The sequence below is a fragment of the Botryllus schlosseri genome, chromosome 16 (assembly GCF_051294905.1).
Source record: "Botryllus schlosseri isolate E-star chromosome 16, Bs_hap1, whole genome shotgun sequence".
Lineage (NCBI taxonomy): Eukaryota > Metazoa > Chordata > Ascidiacea > Stolidobranchia > Styelidae > Botryllus > Botryllus schlosseri.
Window position 1 is genome coordinate 1752919 of NC_137251.1, and position 20767 is coordinate 1773685.

The window sequence follows — 20767 nt, forward strand, 5'->3', positions numbered from 1 at the left end:
TGGTTCCCGAACTTTTTTAGAGGTGGCCTCCCAAGTCCCATCCCCCTTGATGATTTGACAATTATGAATTATCGCGTGTGATGTAGAAAATATAACAGCTACGGTAATTCACTCAGTTACTCATAACCTGGGATATCTGGAAACTTTCTACATATCTCTGCTCATAACCCAACGACATCTTCTGACCGGTGCAAGACCCGGTATCAGTCAATATCTAACATCGATGTATGGATGGTACGACGCAACTATGATATATAAATCGTGATATAGGCTATGTATGAGCGAGCATTGCCGTTGTTGGAACCTGGAAGGTTGACCACAAACCAAACTCATTCCTAGTTCAAGAAGCAGCATTTATCTCGGGCGGCCCCAGTTTGATAACCACTGGTGTAGCTCATGGTTAGCAGTACCTCGGCCGCTGAGTGGCCTATCCATCCTGAGATTGATTGCTTATGTGCTGATTATAGTTTAGTCTGATGGACGTGTTCAATTACCCAGCAGATCGCATATCAAGTTTGAGAGAGAAGTCGACATTTGTTGTCGTACCCTTGTGGCAATTTCTGTTTTAATCTTTGTAATAAACTTCGCAAACTAATTGACGAAGAAAGGTCAGATTATTATTACTCGAGTGGTATGAACCTCGGCCATTGATTAAGTTGAGCTAAACTGTGTCACCATTAAATATTTTGCATCAGAATCTGGCTACATGTTCCAAGATTTTCAACTGAGGTTGTCTGATAGAACCTATATACTCAAAGGCAACATATATCAACGGTAATTGTACTTGGTAACATTTTGGCTACATCAGCAACAGCACTTCCACTGAAGTAGCGTCAACGCCTGCCTTAACGATATCAGAAAATAATAATCCACCTAAACGCTGACTTAGCATCATCTAAGCCCGCCACACACAAAAAAGGACTCCGTCGTCTGTTCTGCACAACTCTGTTGATCGAAAATTAAAGCGGCATGATTGCAATAGGTAATAGGAAAAGATTGAATAACATCATATAAACTTCATCAGATAGCTGCAGGAATAGAAAAGTTAAAAGCAAATTGAAGGTGCAAGTATATCGTGGCACTGCTAATCAACGCAGAATCGGCCGGAAACAAATGATCGGATGTCGGATAGAGAAACAACGACTGCTTCTCCATACTTGAAAGTATTCCGGATGCATTGCAATTGAGTAGTTGGAATCAAAATTTTAAACTCTAACATGTCTGGAAACAGTTTGGCGGAATCCCGGCGTGTTAATACTTTAAATTTGTAAGATAGCCTCCAGGACGTAGCAAGGAAGTGAGCGGTACCTTGAATGAGTAATATAGAATCTGAGGTCCGCCGCAGTTAGGGTATCAGCAGGGTCAAATCCGATTCACTGTAAAAAAAAGGTAAAAAAAGCGGTAATATTACAATAAACACTCATTTTCTGAGACGAAATCAAGCATTTCTACAAAACATCAAACTACAATTGAATGGTATATTTATATCGAGATAACACCAAATAGTTTCGACTGACACTACTCAGGGGTTATCGTCAGCAACTAGAAGAGAATTCAAAAGAAGGGAGTTGTATATTCGATGTATAAATTAACCACATAACGATTGTATATAAGAATATATTATTCAATTGTATATTGCAGCTCTGCACCTCCAAGAGTTTCTCAAGAATACCAACCCTTTTACAGTTTTAGTTTGGCATGTATAGCTGAATGGATTTACAAAACAAAAACTACTTCTTTATATCATCAACGTCACAAAATCACATAAAAGGGGTGACAAAACTTGAAAACATATTCATTTCACAACGATATCGAACTCCTGTTTGCAGCCACGGCATCCAGCCAGTGCGAAGCAGGTGGTTTTTAGATAGAGGCCGTGAAAATTCAAGAGGACACGGATGTGCGCTCTTAAACTCTTGAATTCTTAAACTTTAACACGACTACAATGGAAGTAGTGATATTTTTCACCAGCTCGGGATTATAAAGATCGAAATTTCGCAGGACTCACTTGGGTTCAGGAGTTGACACCGACATAAAATCAAATTCACCCAGACTTCTGTCTTCGTCCAAGTGAAGCGGCAATTTTGATGGCACATTCTACAAAAAATGAAAACGTTGTGAAAAAGATCAAAAATTGACTGAAATGGAGTTATTCAGGGTTGTGATGACTCGAGTCATGACTCGACTCAAGTCCGACTCGAGTCGCGATTTTTTGGTGACTCGACTTGACTCGGGTCATTTTTTCAAATGCGTAAAATGACTCGACACGAGTCCATTTCTGGTTTGACTTGACTTGTACTCGAGTCGTTGTGCATGACTCGCACCAAGTCCTATGACTCGAGACTAGGACGGCCAAGACAGACATTTCATTGCAACTTCGAGGAATATCAAAGTTACCAAAATATCGGTATTTCGTCCATCAGTCCCGATACTTCAAAAATAGGGCCGGAAACTGATAAGACTGAGGAAAATTACTATATTACGAATGCGAGCCATTCTATATCACTTGAGCAGAGTTGAAAAAAGTGGGTCGAACTGAAAACTGAACAGTGGACATAATGACTTTGACTTTTTTCATTTCATTTTGGCGTTTTTTCATAAAAAATTCAAAATTTTCCAACTATTGTGTGTTCACATCGACCAGTTGGCATCGAGCCCAATTTTGCTTGTAGGGTTTTTTAGGCAACCTAACAATTTAATCAGTGAATCCGCGGAATCCTGGAAAACGGTATTTTTGAACAACCCTATGGCGCCACATCAACACCGAACTACAAAAATACGTGCCAATCCTTACCTCTAAATAGGAAGGGCTCGTATATCTCAATGACGTCGCAGGAGAGGTAGACGGGCGGTGTTCTGACGTTTTGCTGTGTTCCGGCCGCGTTCCCGGGGATGGAATCTCCGCGTTGTTTCGATCGAGAGCGCTCGTACCGTCAAAATTCCCGTTACTGATAAACATAACAATCGTCGAGCTACGTAGGACTCCAAGCGTTTGGGTAGATCCAAAATATCATGCATCCAGATTTTTGCATTGAACATCCAAATCTCAACGTGGGGAAGTGTGGCGTCGAAATTCTCAAATATCAAAATGTGGCCACCACTTCTGTAGTTTGAGTAGACAAAACCTATTTGAGCACCCCGAAAATGGAGGAGTACTTTGTTACTGACCACATTTAGACGATACAAGAGCTTACTTCTCAATGAAAACGCCGAAATGTTGTGCTTCTCAAACTACAATTATGCTTGCCTGCCAGGAAACACAGCTTTACATAAGATACATTTTTTGAATCGGTAGAATTCACCAGTATACCAGAAATTAGTCCACGATATTATCGGTCAAGCTCAATTGATGATTAATTGACATAATCTGAAAGAGTAGAAAGCCATAGCTACCAAACAATCTTCTCTTGCGTACCTGGCGTTCAAGAGGCTGACTGAAACGAAGCTATCACCAAAACTTTGACCTAGCCTCGGCTGCGTCCGATCGTTCAACGCTTCGTGCGACCCCAACTTAGAAGTCCATATTGACGTGTTCCTATTGAAAAATGCATAGTCGCTCACACTGCCACGACAGACTCACAAGCGCCGGTATGATAACCAGATCGTGAGACCAAAATTCAGGGTCGTGCAGTGCATGAGTCGAGACTAGTATGGCTAAGGCTGACATTTGATTGTAACTCCGAAGAATAGTAAAGTCACTACATTATTGGTATTTCGTATATCAGTCCTGGTGCTTGTAAAATAGGGCCAGAAACTTTTAGGACGGAGGAAAATTAGGATATTATGAATGCGAGCCATTCTATATTACTCGGGCAAAGTGGGTTGCACCGGATTGAACTTAAAACTGAACAGTGAACATGGAACCTGACTCGGTCTCGGCCCTCTACTTACTGACTTGGACTTGACTCGTGGTGAATTGAAAATGACTCGATTCGACTCGAGTTAAAACTACAAATGTGACTTGGTTAATGGTTACAACCCTGCCAAAATCCATAACCCGATGTAGGCTTTTGCGACTGATCAAGTCTATATTCGAAGTCAATTCCCAACCACAAAAATCATTAAGTAAGCTAACTACACGTGAAACATGTGTCATTCGAGACATCGGCCAAACTGCAAAGTCAACTTACTGGGTTTGATTAACGACTGCGCTGTCGTTGCGGTTCGTGGAGTTGCCGTATACGACAGAATTGTTGCGTGCCGTCTCATCGCTGGACAAGGAAAGACTGGAGCTATCGTCGCCTGCAAGACACAGTTTATGACGATCGAAGCGAACGTACCCACACGTTACACCAGATCTCAATCAAACTTGTGGTCTATACATCTACTTTCCCGGTTTCTCAGGTAGGTTTTTCATACTGCCGCTAATCCGAGTAGCTTGCAAAGACCACATCAGCCTTTAGTTTAATCTCTTAGTCAGTGCCGTAGAAAGTAATAGAGGTCGACCGATTATCGAGGCCAATATTTGGAGCTTTCCCGATTATACAAAGAAATTCTAGAATATTGGAAATTCAATGCTTCGTGTTTGCAATCTCAACAAATCGACAACGCAAAGGGCAATACGTGATAGATCTACGCTCGCAGGACGAGTTTAACTGGCTGAGCGTACAGAGAAACTATGCTTCCTGCATCACAATCTACCTCTACTGGACGGATCTGCAATTCTGTATCACGGTTTGCTTTTTGGGTTATCATAAACTTCAATGAATGTGCACAATTGAGCAATAATTTATTTTAATTTCAGTTTTCTCGTTTGTTGTTCAGCTTTCTGTGGCACGTACAAGTGCCTTCTTGCCTAACACGTAATATTTTTGGCGAAACGGTTCTCTGGTCCTTCCGTATTAATATCGGCCTATGATATCGGATATGGGCCTTGTGAGTGTGTCGATAATCGTTATCGGCCTACAAAAATCAATATCGGCCGACCTCTAGAAAGCAACCATCCGATGTCTCTGCATCATTTGTGAAACAAATCCTTAAAATATATCTCCTGCGCCGCTTTCAGGAAACATAGTTACAAAATTTCACCTATTTTGAGCGCAAGGAGTCGCACCGCGTTAGTCAAAAAGGCTACTAGCGACTTGAAATTTCTTGCGAGTGTTTTTGTCAAATACTCGAATTCCTACTGGAAACAACTACTACTTGCAATTCACGGCAAAGCCTTTATCAGAATGGCATCAGCGACTACTAGGGCCGCCCCTGTTAAATGTTACTATTTCCATTGCTATGACAATCTCTTGCTATGACAACGTACGTTTAATCGATTCCAGATTGTCAATTTGAATATGACTCGATGGCAACAAGGCACCGCCCGCTGATAGCACGTGTTCCTGCGCGTCCGTGTCCACGTTTTCGAAATGTGTAGTGTTGCCTAGCACCTGAAAATACACACATATCGTACAGATATTCAACGCAACCACACTCAAATTTTCAGTTGCGGTATTCATATTCAGACACACATCACAAGATCGCTATTGAATATCATAATGGTTGTTGTGATTGAAAAAGGGTGGCATAGGAATCAGGCCCATGAGAATCATCAGGATTTTGCAGATGTTGGTCCATTTTTTAAACACTTTCAACTGCGCCAATGTTATACGCCAAACAAAGAAAGCATAGAATTAGCATAATGAGCACACGGCTTCTTGATCATGGGTCTTCTGGGTCGTAGGTTCGATCCCCAGCCGGGTCAGACGAAAGACTTGACTAGTAACACTACTATCCCATGGTTTCCCCGCTTGGCGCTCAGCATTACCGGGACAGCATGGAGGGTTGGTGCAAGACTTAGATAGCCTTACAAGGCTATTTCTGCCCCATCCTTGTCCAGTGGGATGGATCGTGTGTATGTATATCACTAGTCAGTGTATATGCCGAAAAAAAACATCAAAGACAAAAATATAGAACGTCCTATTCCTATTCCAACTGATGTAGCTGTTGTTATGATATATAACTGCAATTTACACAACCCGTCAAAGTTATGTTAGAGTCAAAGCGATCATAATGTACTCACACTACCACCACTGACGAAACCTCCTAGAAAATTAAAATCCGTCGTGATATTGCCACCGGTCACATTGCTATTAGACCACGGCGTGTCATCCCCGCATTTCGTTTCCATCTCCGACAGCTTATAAAGCAACTCCGACAGCTGCTTCAGCAGCGCGTTGTTCTGCTCGAGCAACCGTTGATTCCGCGCCTGCAAAACGAGAGTTTGAAGATTAGTCAAAAATGCGGTGGACAAGAAAAGTATAAACCGCAAACCTGCGCAGCAATCCTTGCCGTTGTTTCAGAGGCGAGTTTGTCTTTCAGTAAATTGACCTGAAAAGGATATTTCTTTACTCTAATTCTATTTCTAATCTAATTTGTGAAATTGCCACAGGAGAACTGTATCGCGCAAAAACGAGCCGACAGACATTTACATTTGCCATCCTCGTGACCACGAGATTCGATTTGATATGAACTGAGCTTGATTCAGTTTCCAAGTTTTCGGAAAATCAGTAATTCTAATTCTAAACTGATTTGAAAAACCTGTGTAGCTATAATTCTAATTCTTATCTAATTTGGAGAGAAAAGTCTATTGCTATAATTCTAATTCTAGTCTAATTTGGATAACACTGTAATATAGCTGTAATTCTAGTTCTAATCTAATTTAGAAAAACTGAAAATTCTTTAAAAAAACTATGTTGCTATCATTCTACTTCTGGTCAAATTTGAAAAAAACGGTAGCCTGTAGCTGTAATTCTAATTCTAATCTAACTCAGAAATACTGGAACATTTTCTAGTCGTCCAAGTCTGGTCAAAGTAGGGGAGTTGCTTCTCAAGTAGAAGTAGAAAATGGAAGAAAAGCACTCAAGCAGTCTGAAAAATAAGATTTGGTCGAGCGGTCCCATGATTTTAGCAGTTAATCGGGGTTGATTACTTTTGAAATTAGAAGACGTATTTTCACAACTCAGGTAATAGCCTATGATTAATAGGTAATTATAACAAATGTATGCAACTAAAAAACATATATTGAAGTCTTCATTTACAGCTGCCTTTTGATATTACACTTGATATAATGCTATATGTGGCTCGACTGAAGTTTCGGAAGGCGAAATCATATCCGAAACGTTTGTTGATTTTTATTGGTAGGTTTCGTTTGAAAGAAATGTAACTGTTGTTTTGTACCCTCTATTACACTGCCAATATCGCTAAAATGAGTTGCCAAAAATTACCAAATTCTGTTTGAAAAGCATTTTCAAGTTTCACACGATAACTGGTTTCAATGATACTTTTGAGCAGTGCCTTTTGATGTACTTTAAGTAGGAATGCAGGAGCAAGAACTAGCAAGATGAGCGGTTTGAAAGACATGCCGCAGAAGTAGCTTCAAAAATTAGTCAGTCACGATACGCCTCTAGACATCTTCCTGCCCGAGCCAGGCATAAACATCTAAGATTTCATACTCAATCTTCCGACACAAAATGGCGGAGTTTCAATTCAAATTTTCTTGTCAACAGCACACGATAGCCATGCTGTTGATTATAACTTCAAAAATGACGAGCGTCAGCCGAAAATATGCGGGTTCATTTCAATATGAATACATTATTCAACTAATTCATCGGTATCGAGATATACATTGCCGTGGCAATGGTAATCTACATAAAAAAATGTCAAACGAAAAGGTCACCTCTACAAGTGTAACTTGAGTCTGCTGTTCGTCGTACAGTAACTTTTGTTGCGTGAGTAACGTTTGATGGTGTTCCACAAACGATGAATTGGTGTTTTCAACCTTGACTAATGACCGAGTGGACTTTGGAGACTGCATACCGTCTGAGTTATTGTCCTAGGAAAAAAACACGTCAGTTTTAGGTGACATTGTCTAGCAGAGTCCAATTACCTATTAAAAGGTGCTATAGCAATTCAAAATTCATATAAAAAATTCGAGCTTGCAGTCATCAAGGGTGACATTCAGCAATGATACAAACATTTGAAAAAGCTATGTTTGACAACAAACAGTATCACTATTCACTAATCGTAGCCTCACACAGAGTAAAATTTAAAACATGAGATATTAATTATGCAAGCACGAACAGAACAATCTAATTTCAAATGACACACTAACTCTTCCTTTCCAAATGTTCGTATTACAGCTGACGATAACCCCTGATGAGTGTCAGCTGGAAAAGCTTTGGGTAATAAACGTTGATGTATTATTCAGCTTAGTTATGTTCCGTATTCCAAAGTGTGCCATTTTATAATATCTGTTAAAAATCAGACTGACTCGAAGGTGTCCTATAGAATGTTCCGGGCATATGGACATTGAACAAGCTTGGAATGCTACATATCCGTGTGTGATGACCACGATTACATTGATGGGTCATTTTGCGTATGCGAAGAACGGATCTCGAAAACACGTGGCAAAATCAATAAAATGTTGCAATATCCACCAATTTATGGGTTGAAAACATGAAAAAGGCATTGGTGAGGACAAACTGAAACGATTGTAAGAGGAAAGGCCTGCATTTCTATTCCACAATGATACTTATAAACAGCGAGGTAGTATTGGTGGTATTGTGAGGGGTGGGGGAGGGGTGTCTTGATGCATGGTGACTAAGAGAAACAATAAGGTTATGGGACAAATTCCCATCCCCAAAATTTTGTCATCTGCTACGAATTTCATCCACTTGCCCCTATATTACCGGGTCTGTGTGAAAAACATAGTCTAGTTACTGTGTATCAGAAACTCATAATTTAATCAGCTGGTCAATCATTAGACGGAGGTCAATAGGCAGGAAGAATCGTCTATTTATCATCAAAATCAGATCACTGAAAAGGCGATGTCTTGCTAAAATCAGTGCACATTTTCTAACTGACATTTTCTATAATTATATAATAAGGACAGTTGGCATTGAATATAACCACATAATTCACCGTTGATTCGATTGGTTCTTGGACATCTTTTTTTGCGGCTTTGGACGCATTTTCTTCATCGTTTTCCATATTTTTTGCGTCCAAGCTTTCTGCAAACATAGTCTCGATAGAATGATGCGCACAAAAACAACATTTTTATGCCAACCTGAATTTTCGGTTTGGTACACGTTACCGGCCGGCTTGTCCTTTTTCGGTGGTGGCCCGATGTTGAGTTTATGACAAACGTCGAAAGCTTGGCCGATTGTTCGCACGATATGCATAGCGAGAGACTGCGACAAATTAAGAGGTGGTCAGTATGAAAGGACTTACACTATTTCCGAGAAGTGAAATAGGTATTGCCTGCTTGCACTACTCATTCAAATGGCTATGTTTTTGGAATGCTTCCACTTTTTGCTGCACAGTTTTTGCGGAAAACTAATTTTTGAAATTTTGATTTAGTAAAGTAGAAATCAGTTTTGGGGTATGATTGGATCACTTCTAACTCTCATAGCTTCGCTTTCGACATTAAAATTTCGCCTTTTTTGCTTTTGAATTTTTTGAATTGTAATAATAGTATTTACGGTAAGTAACTCCATAAAAAATAAATCAAAGGAAGTTGTGAGATTACCAACTCGGCATTTTATTAACTGGCTAATTCGTGAAACATTTTTTTTATTCACTCAGAACTCAAGAAAGAATAACATGCGTTGATATTGGACAACTCTGAGGGTATGCATTACAAATCTCAAAAAATTTGCTAAATATAATGGAATTAGCCTTACGCGAGTGTGTTTATTATGAAAAAACAAACTAGTTGAAAGAGCCCCCTGTATCCCTGTGAATATATATCAAGCAATTGCACCTATTTCCAGTGTCATTAGATATTTGGGGTTAGTCAGGATGATTCCGAAAGTACTTGAGTAACACAGTATTAAAGTTCTTTTCAGATCTTCATTTTCTTCTTCTACTTCAAGTAGTTTTAACATATCTTGGTTGGAAATTGATACTCCTACTAGAATTAAGTAAAGATTTACAGCATTAATTCCACTTGAGTGAAAATACCGACCACTCGGATCACCTCTGGTCCAAGTTCAATGTTATCTACATTATTATCTGGAGGTGGAATTGCCGTAATCCCTACAATTTCTCTTAGTCATGGTGATTCAATTATGAATGACAAGTAGCAAGAAGGAAAAAATGCCGAAGCAACAATCTCCACTGCACAGTAGGGTTGTTCATAAATAACATTTTTGTTCAGATTTTTGCAGCTATTAGCTAAAATTGTTGGATTGACAAAAACAACGTCGCACACCAAATTTGGCTCCATTCCAACGAGTAGAAGTGAAGCTATTTGAGTTTGAAAATTTTGAATTTATTGTCAACAAAGACTGCAAAATAAATTTGACACAATTGCAGCTTGTAGAAGTTAAGTTTTTCATTCATAATTCTTGGATTACGCACAGTAAATGCTAATTTTTCAAATCCATGATTTTGAACGTCAATAACTTCGCTGAGACTACCAGTTTGGAATTGAGCCAAAGTTGCTGTGTATTGTTTTATTGGACTACTTGACAATCTTATGCAGTAGACAGTAGGCTATATTGTGAAAAATTATAATTTTTCATTTCTAGTAAATTCATAATTTTACAACTCAGTAATGAGTCCATAGCAATTTCAGCCACTATCCGCAAAAATCTGAAGTTTATTTTATTTTTGACAACCTTACCATAGTCTTACAATTGATTTATTAGGTCCTGGGAGTTCAAATTTCGGGGAAAATTCTAAAAAGCAACGTTTTATCAACCAGTGTCTTACTCAGATGGAGTTCGGTTGTATATAACGTTAATCTTATATGGGATACATATCACAAGTTACATCCACTAATAGGAAGTTATAGTTGAGCATATACTCAAACGCAAAACATCATCGTTGTCAAATTTCTTCCCATGCGCTACATACCTTTTTAGGAGACTTGAAGACATTGCACCTGAATACGTTGCTAGAGCCGTCCCGCGCAATATAACTCCAAATTTTCAAGTCATGGGAGTCATGAGACACATAGAATATCCTGCAAAAAGATGCTAATTCATTATCGACCGGTTCTGAAGAGAGAGGTTTGCTCATTTTTTGAAAGTACACTTATATTGATTCAGTAAATTTTCTTTCTAATTGAATATTTTTGGATTGGGGAAGTCTGTTAATGTTGACATCCTGACATTCAATTTCATCAGTAAAAATGAAGAGTACAATATCATCTATACTCTAAATTCGTCTCACTGCATCTATTATTTATCCCGTGAATATATGACATTCACATTAAATTACGGCCATCTAATACCAGTTCGAATACAGAACTTGGCTTCAACGATTACAGAAAGAAGTAACAGCCTAAAATCGATCATTATAATGATAGTAGTCACAGTACAACTTACTTAAAACACTGTTATTAAATGAAATTGTAGAGATGGTTACTCTTCATCATATCAAACGACATAGACAAGCTGCTTATTATCTTAATAGCAGAAGTTGCAACTAGGGACGAGCAAAAACGAATCACAGCTGAGTCAAGTTGGGCTCCAAGTTCCGCTTTCTATTCGAATCATTTTTTACAAACTGAAATACAACAAGTTGTTGTTCAAATTATCAATGTCCTGAATGAGCGTGTGTTGTTATAAGAGTGTACGATGGCTGTTCAAAAATAGCTTTTTTTCTTCATATTTTACTTGTTGTTGGATTTATTGAATAAAAATAAATATAAAATTTTTTCAAATTTCACTAGCTACCCCATGAAATTGTTACGTTGTCTGAAAAAATAATGCGCAGAAAATTTGGTTCAATTCCTACTCGTAGAAGCAAAGTTATTGGATTTGGAAAAAATAGTATTTACGGTGGCAAAACCTTTAATTTTTCGCAAATACTATGATTTGAAGTCCTAAATTTTGAGCATCAATAACTTCACATCTACGGGTTGTAATTGAGTCACATTTGTTGTGCATCGTTTTTCAGACAATCAAAACAATTTCATGGGGTTCCTACTAAAATTTGAAAAATTCTTATATTACTTTTTGTTAAATGAACCCAGAATTTTCTCCTACAACAACTTTGCTTCCACTGGTTGGAATCGATCCAAAATTGGCGTACAGCGAATCGGAATCTCTCAGTTGAACATTAACATGGGGAATAGTTCATTTTCAACGCCAATGGCAATCGATAGTGTCGGTTGTGTCTGTAAGTTGGTTGAAAATTTCTACTTGGAAAAGATTGATGACCGCACATTAAATCTCAGAAAAGTCTGAGTGGACGCGCCAAAATTCTACCGGCGTGACTGACATTTCGGTAACCTGAAAATTGTACACAAAGCTTCCTATTCACGTCTGAGTTGACATGAACATCATATGATAAATTGATCAAGAAAAAGCAAGAGACTTCACATGCTAAAAAGACGTCAGTAATAGAAATTTGAACACTCGGAGATTTGACAAGCCCATGAAGCTCACGTATGAAATCAAAAACATGCATCCAGTTAGAAACTACCAGGAGAGTCTCATACAAATCATGTGGGAAGGAATCGAGATAATCTGTGATGTGGACATGACGGGACAATAAACGATGCTAAAGACATACACACAAAATACTGGAGTTCGAACCGATCATGAAAATCCGAGGAAATACTACGCCATACCGAAAATAACACACAACGAAAGCTTTGTGATCTATTGAACGGAAGAAGGATTGAGATATTTGGATGTAAGCAAGCTTGAATTTTGGCAATGGCAACTTCGCTTCTGCCATAACTATTTACACTGTAATCTATCTGATGGTAATCACAATTAACTAAAGCTGCATTTCCGAAGACCAAGGCCCGAGTATCACTTGACGGCAAGCCTATCTATAATGCAACAATATCTATCACTTAAGCAAGATCTCCTGAATATTTATTCCTGCTTGAAACATCTTTTCAGATATTTTCACGGTCTGGCACCCCCAAAAATCTGATGATGGAGTAGAAGTCTAAAGGGAGCTTTTGAAAAATTTCAGGCTATATATACAATTTTATAAATTGCACTGTTTTTCAGGCTTCAAATCAGGCCGTTATTACAATCTTCCCATCAGAGCCCAAACCTATTGGGTTCGGAGCCATTAAACCGTTATACACAGCCTGATTTGACCTAGCTGCTATGGCTGAATTGAGTTTTGTATCGCCGCTTTTTGAGATTAGTAAACAAATTGATAATGTGTTATAGACCTTGGACAGAACGCCAAGGGCAAGAACTACTTTACTAGAGGGTGCTGAACAGCATCCAATGTTTGATGATTAGCCCATTTTTGTGACAAATTATTTGGCATAACCAGTAGAGATAAGAGATAAGTTTTCAATGTTTCTTTCATGACGGGTATAAATTCGCCGAACATCTCGTAAGACAAGACTGACAATAATGATTACCGTAATTTTCCATGTATAATGCGCAAAATTTTACTGATTTTTCGACCTAAAATAGGGGGGTGCGTATTATACATGGGTACAGCAAGCCTTGAAAAAATCTCCCTCAATCACAAACTTGAAATAACACCTTTCTTCGTGTTTGTTTCCAATCGCGCATCACCTGTAGCCGTCCTGGCCCGTAATTCGTATTATAGAGTGTAACGCGTAATTCGTATTATAGAGTGCAACGCGCTGTTAAATAGAGAAGCGAGTTTCCAATTAACGAAAAGCGAGTTGCCAATTAACGATAGTGTCTGCACAGCACGAGGACTCCTGCTGAGTTAGTTTGCCGTTTGTACGCGAGCGAAATTAGGTCGCTGATTGCTACAAGCGTTCGCGTCAACGACAGGCCTTAACAATCGCACATACAAGAGGTCATGTGCTTGCGTCATCAGTCGCATCTCTAACAGGACTGGTGCGCCCCACATAATCTGAGCAATCGCATCTGTAATTTTAATAGGCAAGGCGTGAGCAAGATGTCGTATGTCGCTAGCTCGAACTATCGCGTCGCCGGCCTCGCAGGCTTTGGCTACTATCTACTCTCGTTTGGAGACAATTCCGTTAATTGTATTATGATTAGCGATTATTATGTCATGATTGTTCGACGCAAAACAGAACAACATCGTGTACTAAAACACAACTATTCATGTACTGCGAATGCAGGGTGCGTACAATACATGGGTACAGGCTTTTTCCCAGAATTTACACGCCATTTTAGGAGTGCGTATTATACATGGGGGCGCACTATATTCGGAAAATTACGGTAGTTATTACTGTAAAAAAATCGTCGAATTGTAACATGAAGTCATCCGACAGATGGCGACTGTTTCTCTCTGCAACACATATCTAATAATTTCAACAAACTTTTGTTATTTCTTATCTTACAGACTCAGAGTACATGGGTTTTCAAATCATATTCCAAGGACTGAGGCAAAAGAACATTGACCTACATTAATTGTCTCTACACTTGATCAAAATAGTAATGATTGTCGGGCAGTAGCTTTCGACAGATGACTTAAAAACACAATTTTAACATTAAAAATGATCCAATGAACCTGCTGCTGCGTTGCCCAAGAAATATCAACAAATATCATTGCATACCAACACAAAAGCATGCTCAAAACGGACAACCTCTAAATTTATGTGATTGTGATGCAACAAACACATGTACTTGTCGCTGATAATCCCATATTCCAGCACAGCAGCCACATACCATCGATAAACCTAAGACAGAAGACTGTTAATAACTATCAATCTATATTATAAAATTGAATAGTACATATTCATATTGAAATGAACCCGAATATTTCCGGCTGACACTCGTAATCGTCAGCAAGTAGTAGAGGATTGGGAAGAACATTGTATATCAACAATCTTATCGCAAATCAAATTTCGAATAATTGGGGAGAAGAGAGATCTTCAGCCTAATGGTAAACAAACTCGCACTAACAGGATAATCCAACAAATGTTTACCACTGGCAGAATTTATGGCCTTTGTCTGTTCTGAATCAAGTTTCATGGGATGAGTCAAGGGTGAGCCTTTCACCGAGTAGTTCCATGTGTGTGTACCTTGGTCTTTACTGTGTCCTAACACTTACTGACAGCAGAAATGAACAATCCATGGTATATCATAAATCAAAAAATGTAAGCTTTACATCTTTCCAGCACTGGAATACTGTGATCGCGGATGTTCTGTGTTGTTTGTTGCACAGAAAAAGTACCAAGAATCATAAAAAACAATTTTGACCTTAATACTTGACTGGATTTCAATGGAGTTTATACAGTAGGCGTGCATTGGCCAAAATATGGCATTGCAAGATTCCACAAGACTTTGTTTAAAATATAGCAGTGAAGCCAATGAACCAACATGTAGGCTCACTAGTAGTTAGAACTGCAAAAGATAACATCTTAGCGCCTATTCACAGTACTTTATTCAAACCGGATCAACATTTTGAAGGTATTAATGGTCGGTAAGCATGAATGTCAATTAGTGACTACTTCAATGAACTAATTTGTAGGTAAATAGATGGTTTCTGCAGAAGGTAGCCTACAACCAGTTGGATTGTGGTTTCTTGACAATAAGACACAAGTAGGTTGCACTCTAAATATTTTTGAAATAGTGACACGGTGCTCTCTTATTATGAAGGGTAATTTTTCTCACATTTTCCGTGTTTCCACACACCAGAAGTATGAAATAATGAGAAGAGAGAGTACCAGTACATATTGTTAAAATGGAGCATCACCGATCCCGAATACACCAGCACTATTCACAATTGCAAATTCAATTAGAGCCTGTAATTTAACCAAATTGTCCATCTGTTAATAATAGATTTCTCACCTGTATATAGGATCCTGCATTATTAACATCTTGTCCTGTTCCCAAGCCCAATCAGACTTCTAAAAATTTCGATGACATCATTAACTGGCAATTTAAAAAGTTACAGTTATAGTTAATCATGGCCACCATATCATAATAATCCAATAAAATGAAAGGCAGTCATTCACAAATGTCCGAAAAATTTCAAAACCAAGAAATAGTGAATGTGTATTGTGTAACATCTAATTTGGGAGCAATGTGTATTAGATATTGTTGGAGTTGCTATTCCTGCAACAGGTTTTAGGAAGTGGTGGCATAATCTTTTGAGTCATACAGCAAATCTGCCAGATCGTGCAAACAATGATAGCAATATGACATCTGGTTGATAAATACAGGAAATAAAATGATAACAGTAAATCTTACAGCACACATTTGGGACCATGCCATCCCAGGAATTTGTGATTTTATGTACATATATTCGTAGACTAAAGTGGGATTTTAATTGATTGACATCACACCAAATCATCTCAACTCCTTTCTGCCCACTGCATTGCAATTCTTGTAGTACCTTGAATTGATAAAACGGTAATAAAATGATAATGACTTATTCACATCTCATTTCTTTTTGTGTATACGCTATATTTACATTAATATTAAATCTATATTAGACCAAGTTCATTTACATTTTTAACCTCTTCCTTTCTAATAGCTTCATAGCTCTATAAAATTTCATATAGATGGAGAGAAAATAGGCCTATGCATCATCAATGTCATGGAAACCAAGCAGACTGTGAATCCAAAATAAGATAACCTACCTTCTTCTTCCGACGCAGCACGACACGGACGCCTTCCGTAGAAATTCTTATATTGACTTTGCGCTTCTTTATTGACTTTGCCTTGAATTCATACTAAAGAATGAACAAAATACAGCATTAGATTAACAGATAGACCTTGGACATGACATCCTCCATCACGTGTTATCTTGGCTAGTCACAGTAAATGCTGAGGACAAGGTATAATCTAATAATAATAAAATCAGCACGGTAATTATAGAATCACAGCCCCTTTGACCAAATTTGACAGTAACAAAACACACAAAAATCATCAAATGTGATGCGAATTTCTCAACTATTGCTACGAAATTCGTTAATTTGAAATCAACTACAAAGCCACAGATCTAACGCAAAATTAGGGGCATATTTGAGTCAGATTTATTGAGTATGCATAATACCAACCCGTATTCTTCGCATAGCGATTACTATCTCTGTTCTGCCAGATGGTCTTGGGACATCCAAAGTACCAATGTACTGAAAGGATTAAAAGAGAATTGAAGTATGGTGTGAAATCCGATATTTATGTTACAATTGGAGATAGACTAGATCAGGGGTTCTCAACCCGCGGCCCGCAGACGATTATTTTGCGGCCCGCGACATCTTTCAATAGGAACGGGATGACTACTGGCACAGTATTGTTATGGAAGACCGATGTGTCACATTTGTCGAAGTACAGTTGTTGTAACGAAGCGTAGAAATTTAAAATGACACCACGATAGTTTCTTCTGGAGTTGTACAATGTACAATGTACATATTGCCTGATCTGAGAGAAACCGTTGCGAGCTAGGTTTCAAGCACATCAATCCATATTTCGAGGCATTGTTAAAATTGCCGAATACGTTACAGACGCATTGTTCAAAATTGCATGGAATATCGCTGAACCTAAGAATCTGTTAGAGAAGGTGTGACTTCAATAAAACTTTAACGTACTGTGCGAATATTCGCTGTTTTCGGAACTTTGCAGCAAGTCCAACAACACCTGACAAATTTCGAAGCAAAAGTTGTCTGATTCAACATTCCCCAGAATAATACCAGCAAAGTCAGTCCATCTTTTATCGCATGTTCTGAAACACGTTGCCACGTATACTTTAGCCTAGCCTTGGACGAATCCACCGACTGCACACACGTGGCATAGCTAATCATCCAGCTGCGTTTTATCAGACTGGACATATTTCCAGAGGAAATGCTGACGGGGCAAACGTGGGGAGGGGACCAGTGAGAAAACATCAACTTTACAAAGTTGGCTTCTGTAACTATTGGTGTAGGGCTCCAGCCATGGAAGGAAAGGAAAAGAGTTGATTGGTTTGCTCAGAAGTGATATTGGCCTCTGTAACGAAACAGTAGCCGTAATTTTATACTTGCTCGCTCACGCATTGAAACAGAGAGTTCGGTTCTCTTGTGGAAGGGGTTTGAAGCAGGGATATCTAGAACTAGGGGTAGCCTATACTAGCAGTTCTAGATATTCCTGGATTGCATGTGCAGATACCGACTTGGCAACGTATGCAATGCACGCTCAATGAAGGGATTTACTTGCGCCACTGGAAGTTAGATATTCTCACAAAAAAAACAGTAACTGCAATGCTTGATAATGCATAAAAATGTACCAAATGCCCGTATAAGACTGATAAATGGGCTATAGCGTCCTCTAAATTGAACAGTAGCCCAAAAATACACGGTGATAATGTTCTGCGGCCCGCGGCCTCTTCCGCTGTTAAAATGCGGCCCGTTATACGAGGGAAGTTGAGAACCCCTGGACTAGATCAAATACCATGTAAATTTATATTGACAGAAAAACATATCTCTAGTGTACGGCAGTGTTAGGATGACTCGAGTCATGGCTTGACTCGAGACAGCCTCGAGTCACTTTTTTCGTATGATTTGACTGGACTCGAGTCACTTTGCTAAAATGAATTGACTTGACTCGGCCTATCAGAAATGTGGATTGACTCGAGACTCGGAGCAAAATTCACGAGTCAATTTCAAGTCATCAAATAATATGTGTCGATAAAAATCACTGTATCTTGCATATGTTCGGATTATTCGCGAAACGCTGGTGTAACCCGTGGTAGCGACCAATCATTCAATGATCGTGTGTTTTACTGAGCCTCCATTGCTCTCTCAAAAATAAATTGACCACAAACGAAGTGATCGAAGCTTACAGCTCACGTTGTCGTAAACTAGTAGTGAAGTAATTTTTAGTACGGTAGCAAAATATCTATTTCTGTTCTCTGTTCTTACCTTAACCAAACCCTTTGTTTTATTGAAATTGATTTCGAATACAATTTATATACTCCTCAGGCCTCAGCAATTGGTGCAGGCTCGAATTGTATCATATCAATATGTAAATGGTAATGCATTGCATCTTAGGAATTCGTTTCTCTCTTGTCAATTCTCTATTTTGGCTGGTAACTATAAACTGCGGCTATGCAATTACTCGCGTAATTAAATAGTTCTAATGTATATATACTCGTTAACTCTATATTCGCTCATCATTTCAGAATCAATGACCACTCAAGGACTCAATCTGTATTTCATAGAGCTAAAGCAAAATGCAATGACGTAATTATGCCTCATACTCCGAAAAGGCAACTTGACTTGAATTGTGACTTGACTCGTGACTTGACTTGACTCGACTTGACTCGAGTCACCTCCAACAATCGAGTGACTTGACTTGACTCGAGTCAACTTAGAAAATCGATTGACTTGACTTGACTCGAGTCATAATGTGCAATGACTCGAAATGACTCGTGACTCGAGGGTAGTGACTTGATCCCAACACTGGCACGGTCATAGATTTCCATATTTTGGATAAGACTAATAAGACTAATAATAATTAATTTGAATGGAGCAACTGCTGAAGAAAGATTGTAGAATTCAATATATCTATATGTCAGACAGTCATGGCACATCTAACTACGTACTGAAAGAAATTTAAGAGAATTTAACTGCGGTGTGTGATCGACTATTTTTGTTACAGAGATAATTTATTTGTTGAAAATAAATTACAAATTAAAAAAATACTTGACTCAACCCAACACCTATTCTCCCCAAACCTAGACTAACTGCAAATATACCATAAGTCTGATCCAAGCCCCACTGTAATCCCTAACCCCCTAGTCTAACCTAACTCTAACCAGTCCAAAAGACTAACCTAATCAAAGCCCTTACTTGACCTAGTAACCCAGGACCCAGCCCTGAACTATGATATATATTATGACAACGACAATAAGACTGTCGCATCGACACCAATTCAACTTTACGACAAAATCTGTATTTTAATTAACTACATACAGTTTGGTTTCATAGAGATTCTGAACACCAATATTTTTAAACTAGATTAGGTTATGATCTCACACGCGAGATATAGGCTATTGTGCACCAGCTTTCAATATTCGAAGGAAATAATTAAACAACGAGAAATACCGTATAGTATCCCACGCCATCGGGCAAATCTGTGGAAATCTAAATTCAAACTATAGACGAAGAAGATACCTTGGCTTTGAAATTGATACCGTGAAGGAAGGCATCTTCATTGTGAAGAGGGATTCGGCTATCAAACGCGTCGTCAACCAAGTTATAATCTTTTTGTCTCCCGGCTCTTGAAGGCATATCACTTTAATAAACTATAATAACTAGGAAAAGACATAAAATTTAATATTAAGATATCTGCAGAGGTTAATCTTGACAAGTGCTTAATTTCTTCGTTTATATTTGGCCATCTAAACACATACCAAATAAAGGAAATGACACGTTCTATACGAGTGTGATCAGTTTTGAAGCCAAATAATAGGCTTTCTCCTGTCTTAGAATACCTGGATTCTGACTGTGATACTGCAAGTCGGACAGGTTAGGTACAGAACGCCTCCTAACCTAAATACACGAGGTCATGACGATGAGGGCGAAGAGGAATGTATGAATGTACCGGTAGTGATGTAGACATAAACAACCCTTCATGTGTCCATATAATTACAGCGAATATGTAACAAAACCACACGAAACTAATTTGTCAACAATCGACATAACAATATAATTTTTTTATCCGGAAGATACTATTTTCATACTATGATACCATATTCGTGGACTCGGCTCGGGGCTATAACATTTCTCATTGGTCTAGCTTTATTGAAATTCGGTAGACGGTTCACAAGAGGTGATCTAACTAACGACACAAGAAGTAGAGTATCGCAATCCACATCTAGGAATCGGAACGAATGGAATTCGGCATTCCTCAGCTCAGTTCTAATC

The 20767-nt window shown here is 38.6% G+C and overlaps 1 protein-coding gene across 1 annotated transcript; it reads right to left on the reverse strand.

Moving 5' to 3' along the window:
• Nucleotides 1–929: 929 nt before the first annotated feature.
• On the reverse strand, nt 930–20175 carry LOC145458957 (carboxyl-terminal PDZ ligand of neuronal nitric oxide synthase protein-like). Its single transcript, XM_080337472.1, has 16 exons — nt 20015–20175; nt 16925–16996; nt 16505–16597; nt 15711–15769; nt 10849–10957; nt 9056–9179; nt 8911–8999; nt 7667–7822; nt 6262–6318; nt 6011–6196; nt 5255–5378; nt 4131–4242; nt 3416–3535; nt 2795–2948; nt 2009–2097; nt 930–1376 (listed from the first exon to the last, which is right to left on the reverse strand). Exons 1-16 carry the CDS (start codon nt 20129–20131, stop codon nt 1346–1348), a joined length of 1692 nt encoding a protein of 563 aa, XP_080193598.1. The 5' UTR covers nt 20132–20175; the 3' UTR covers nt 930–1345.
• Between the last annotated feature and the right edge of the window lie 592 nt (nt 20176–20767).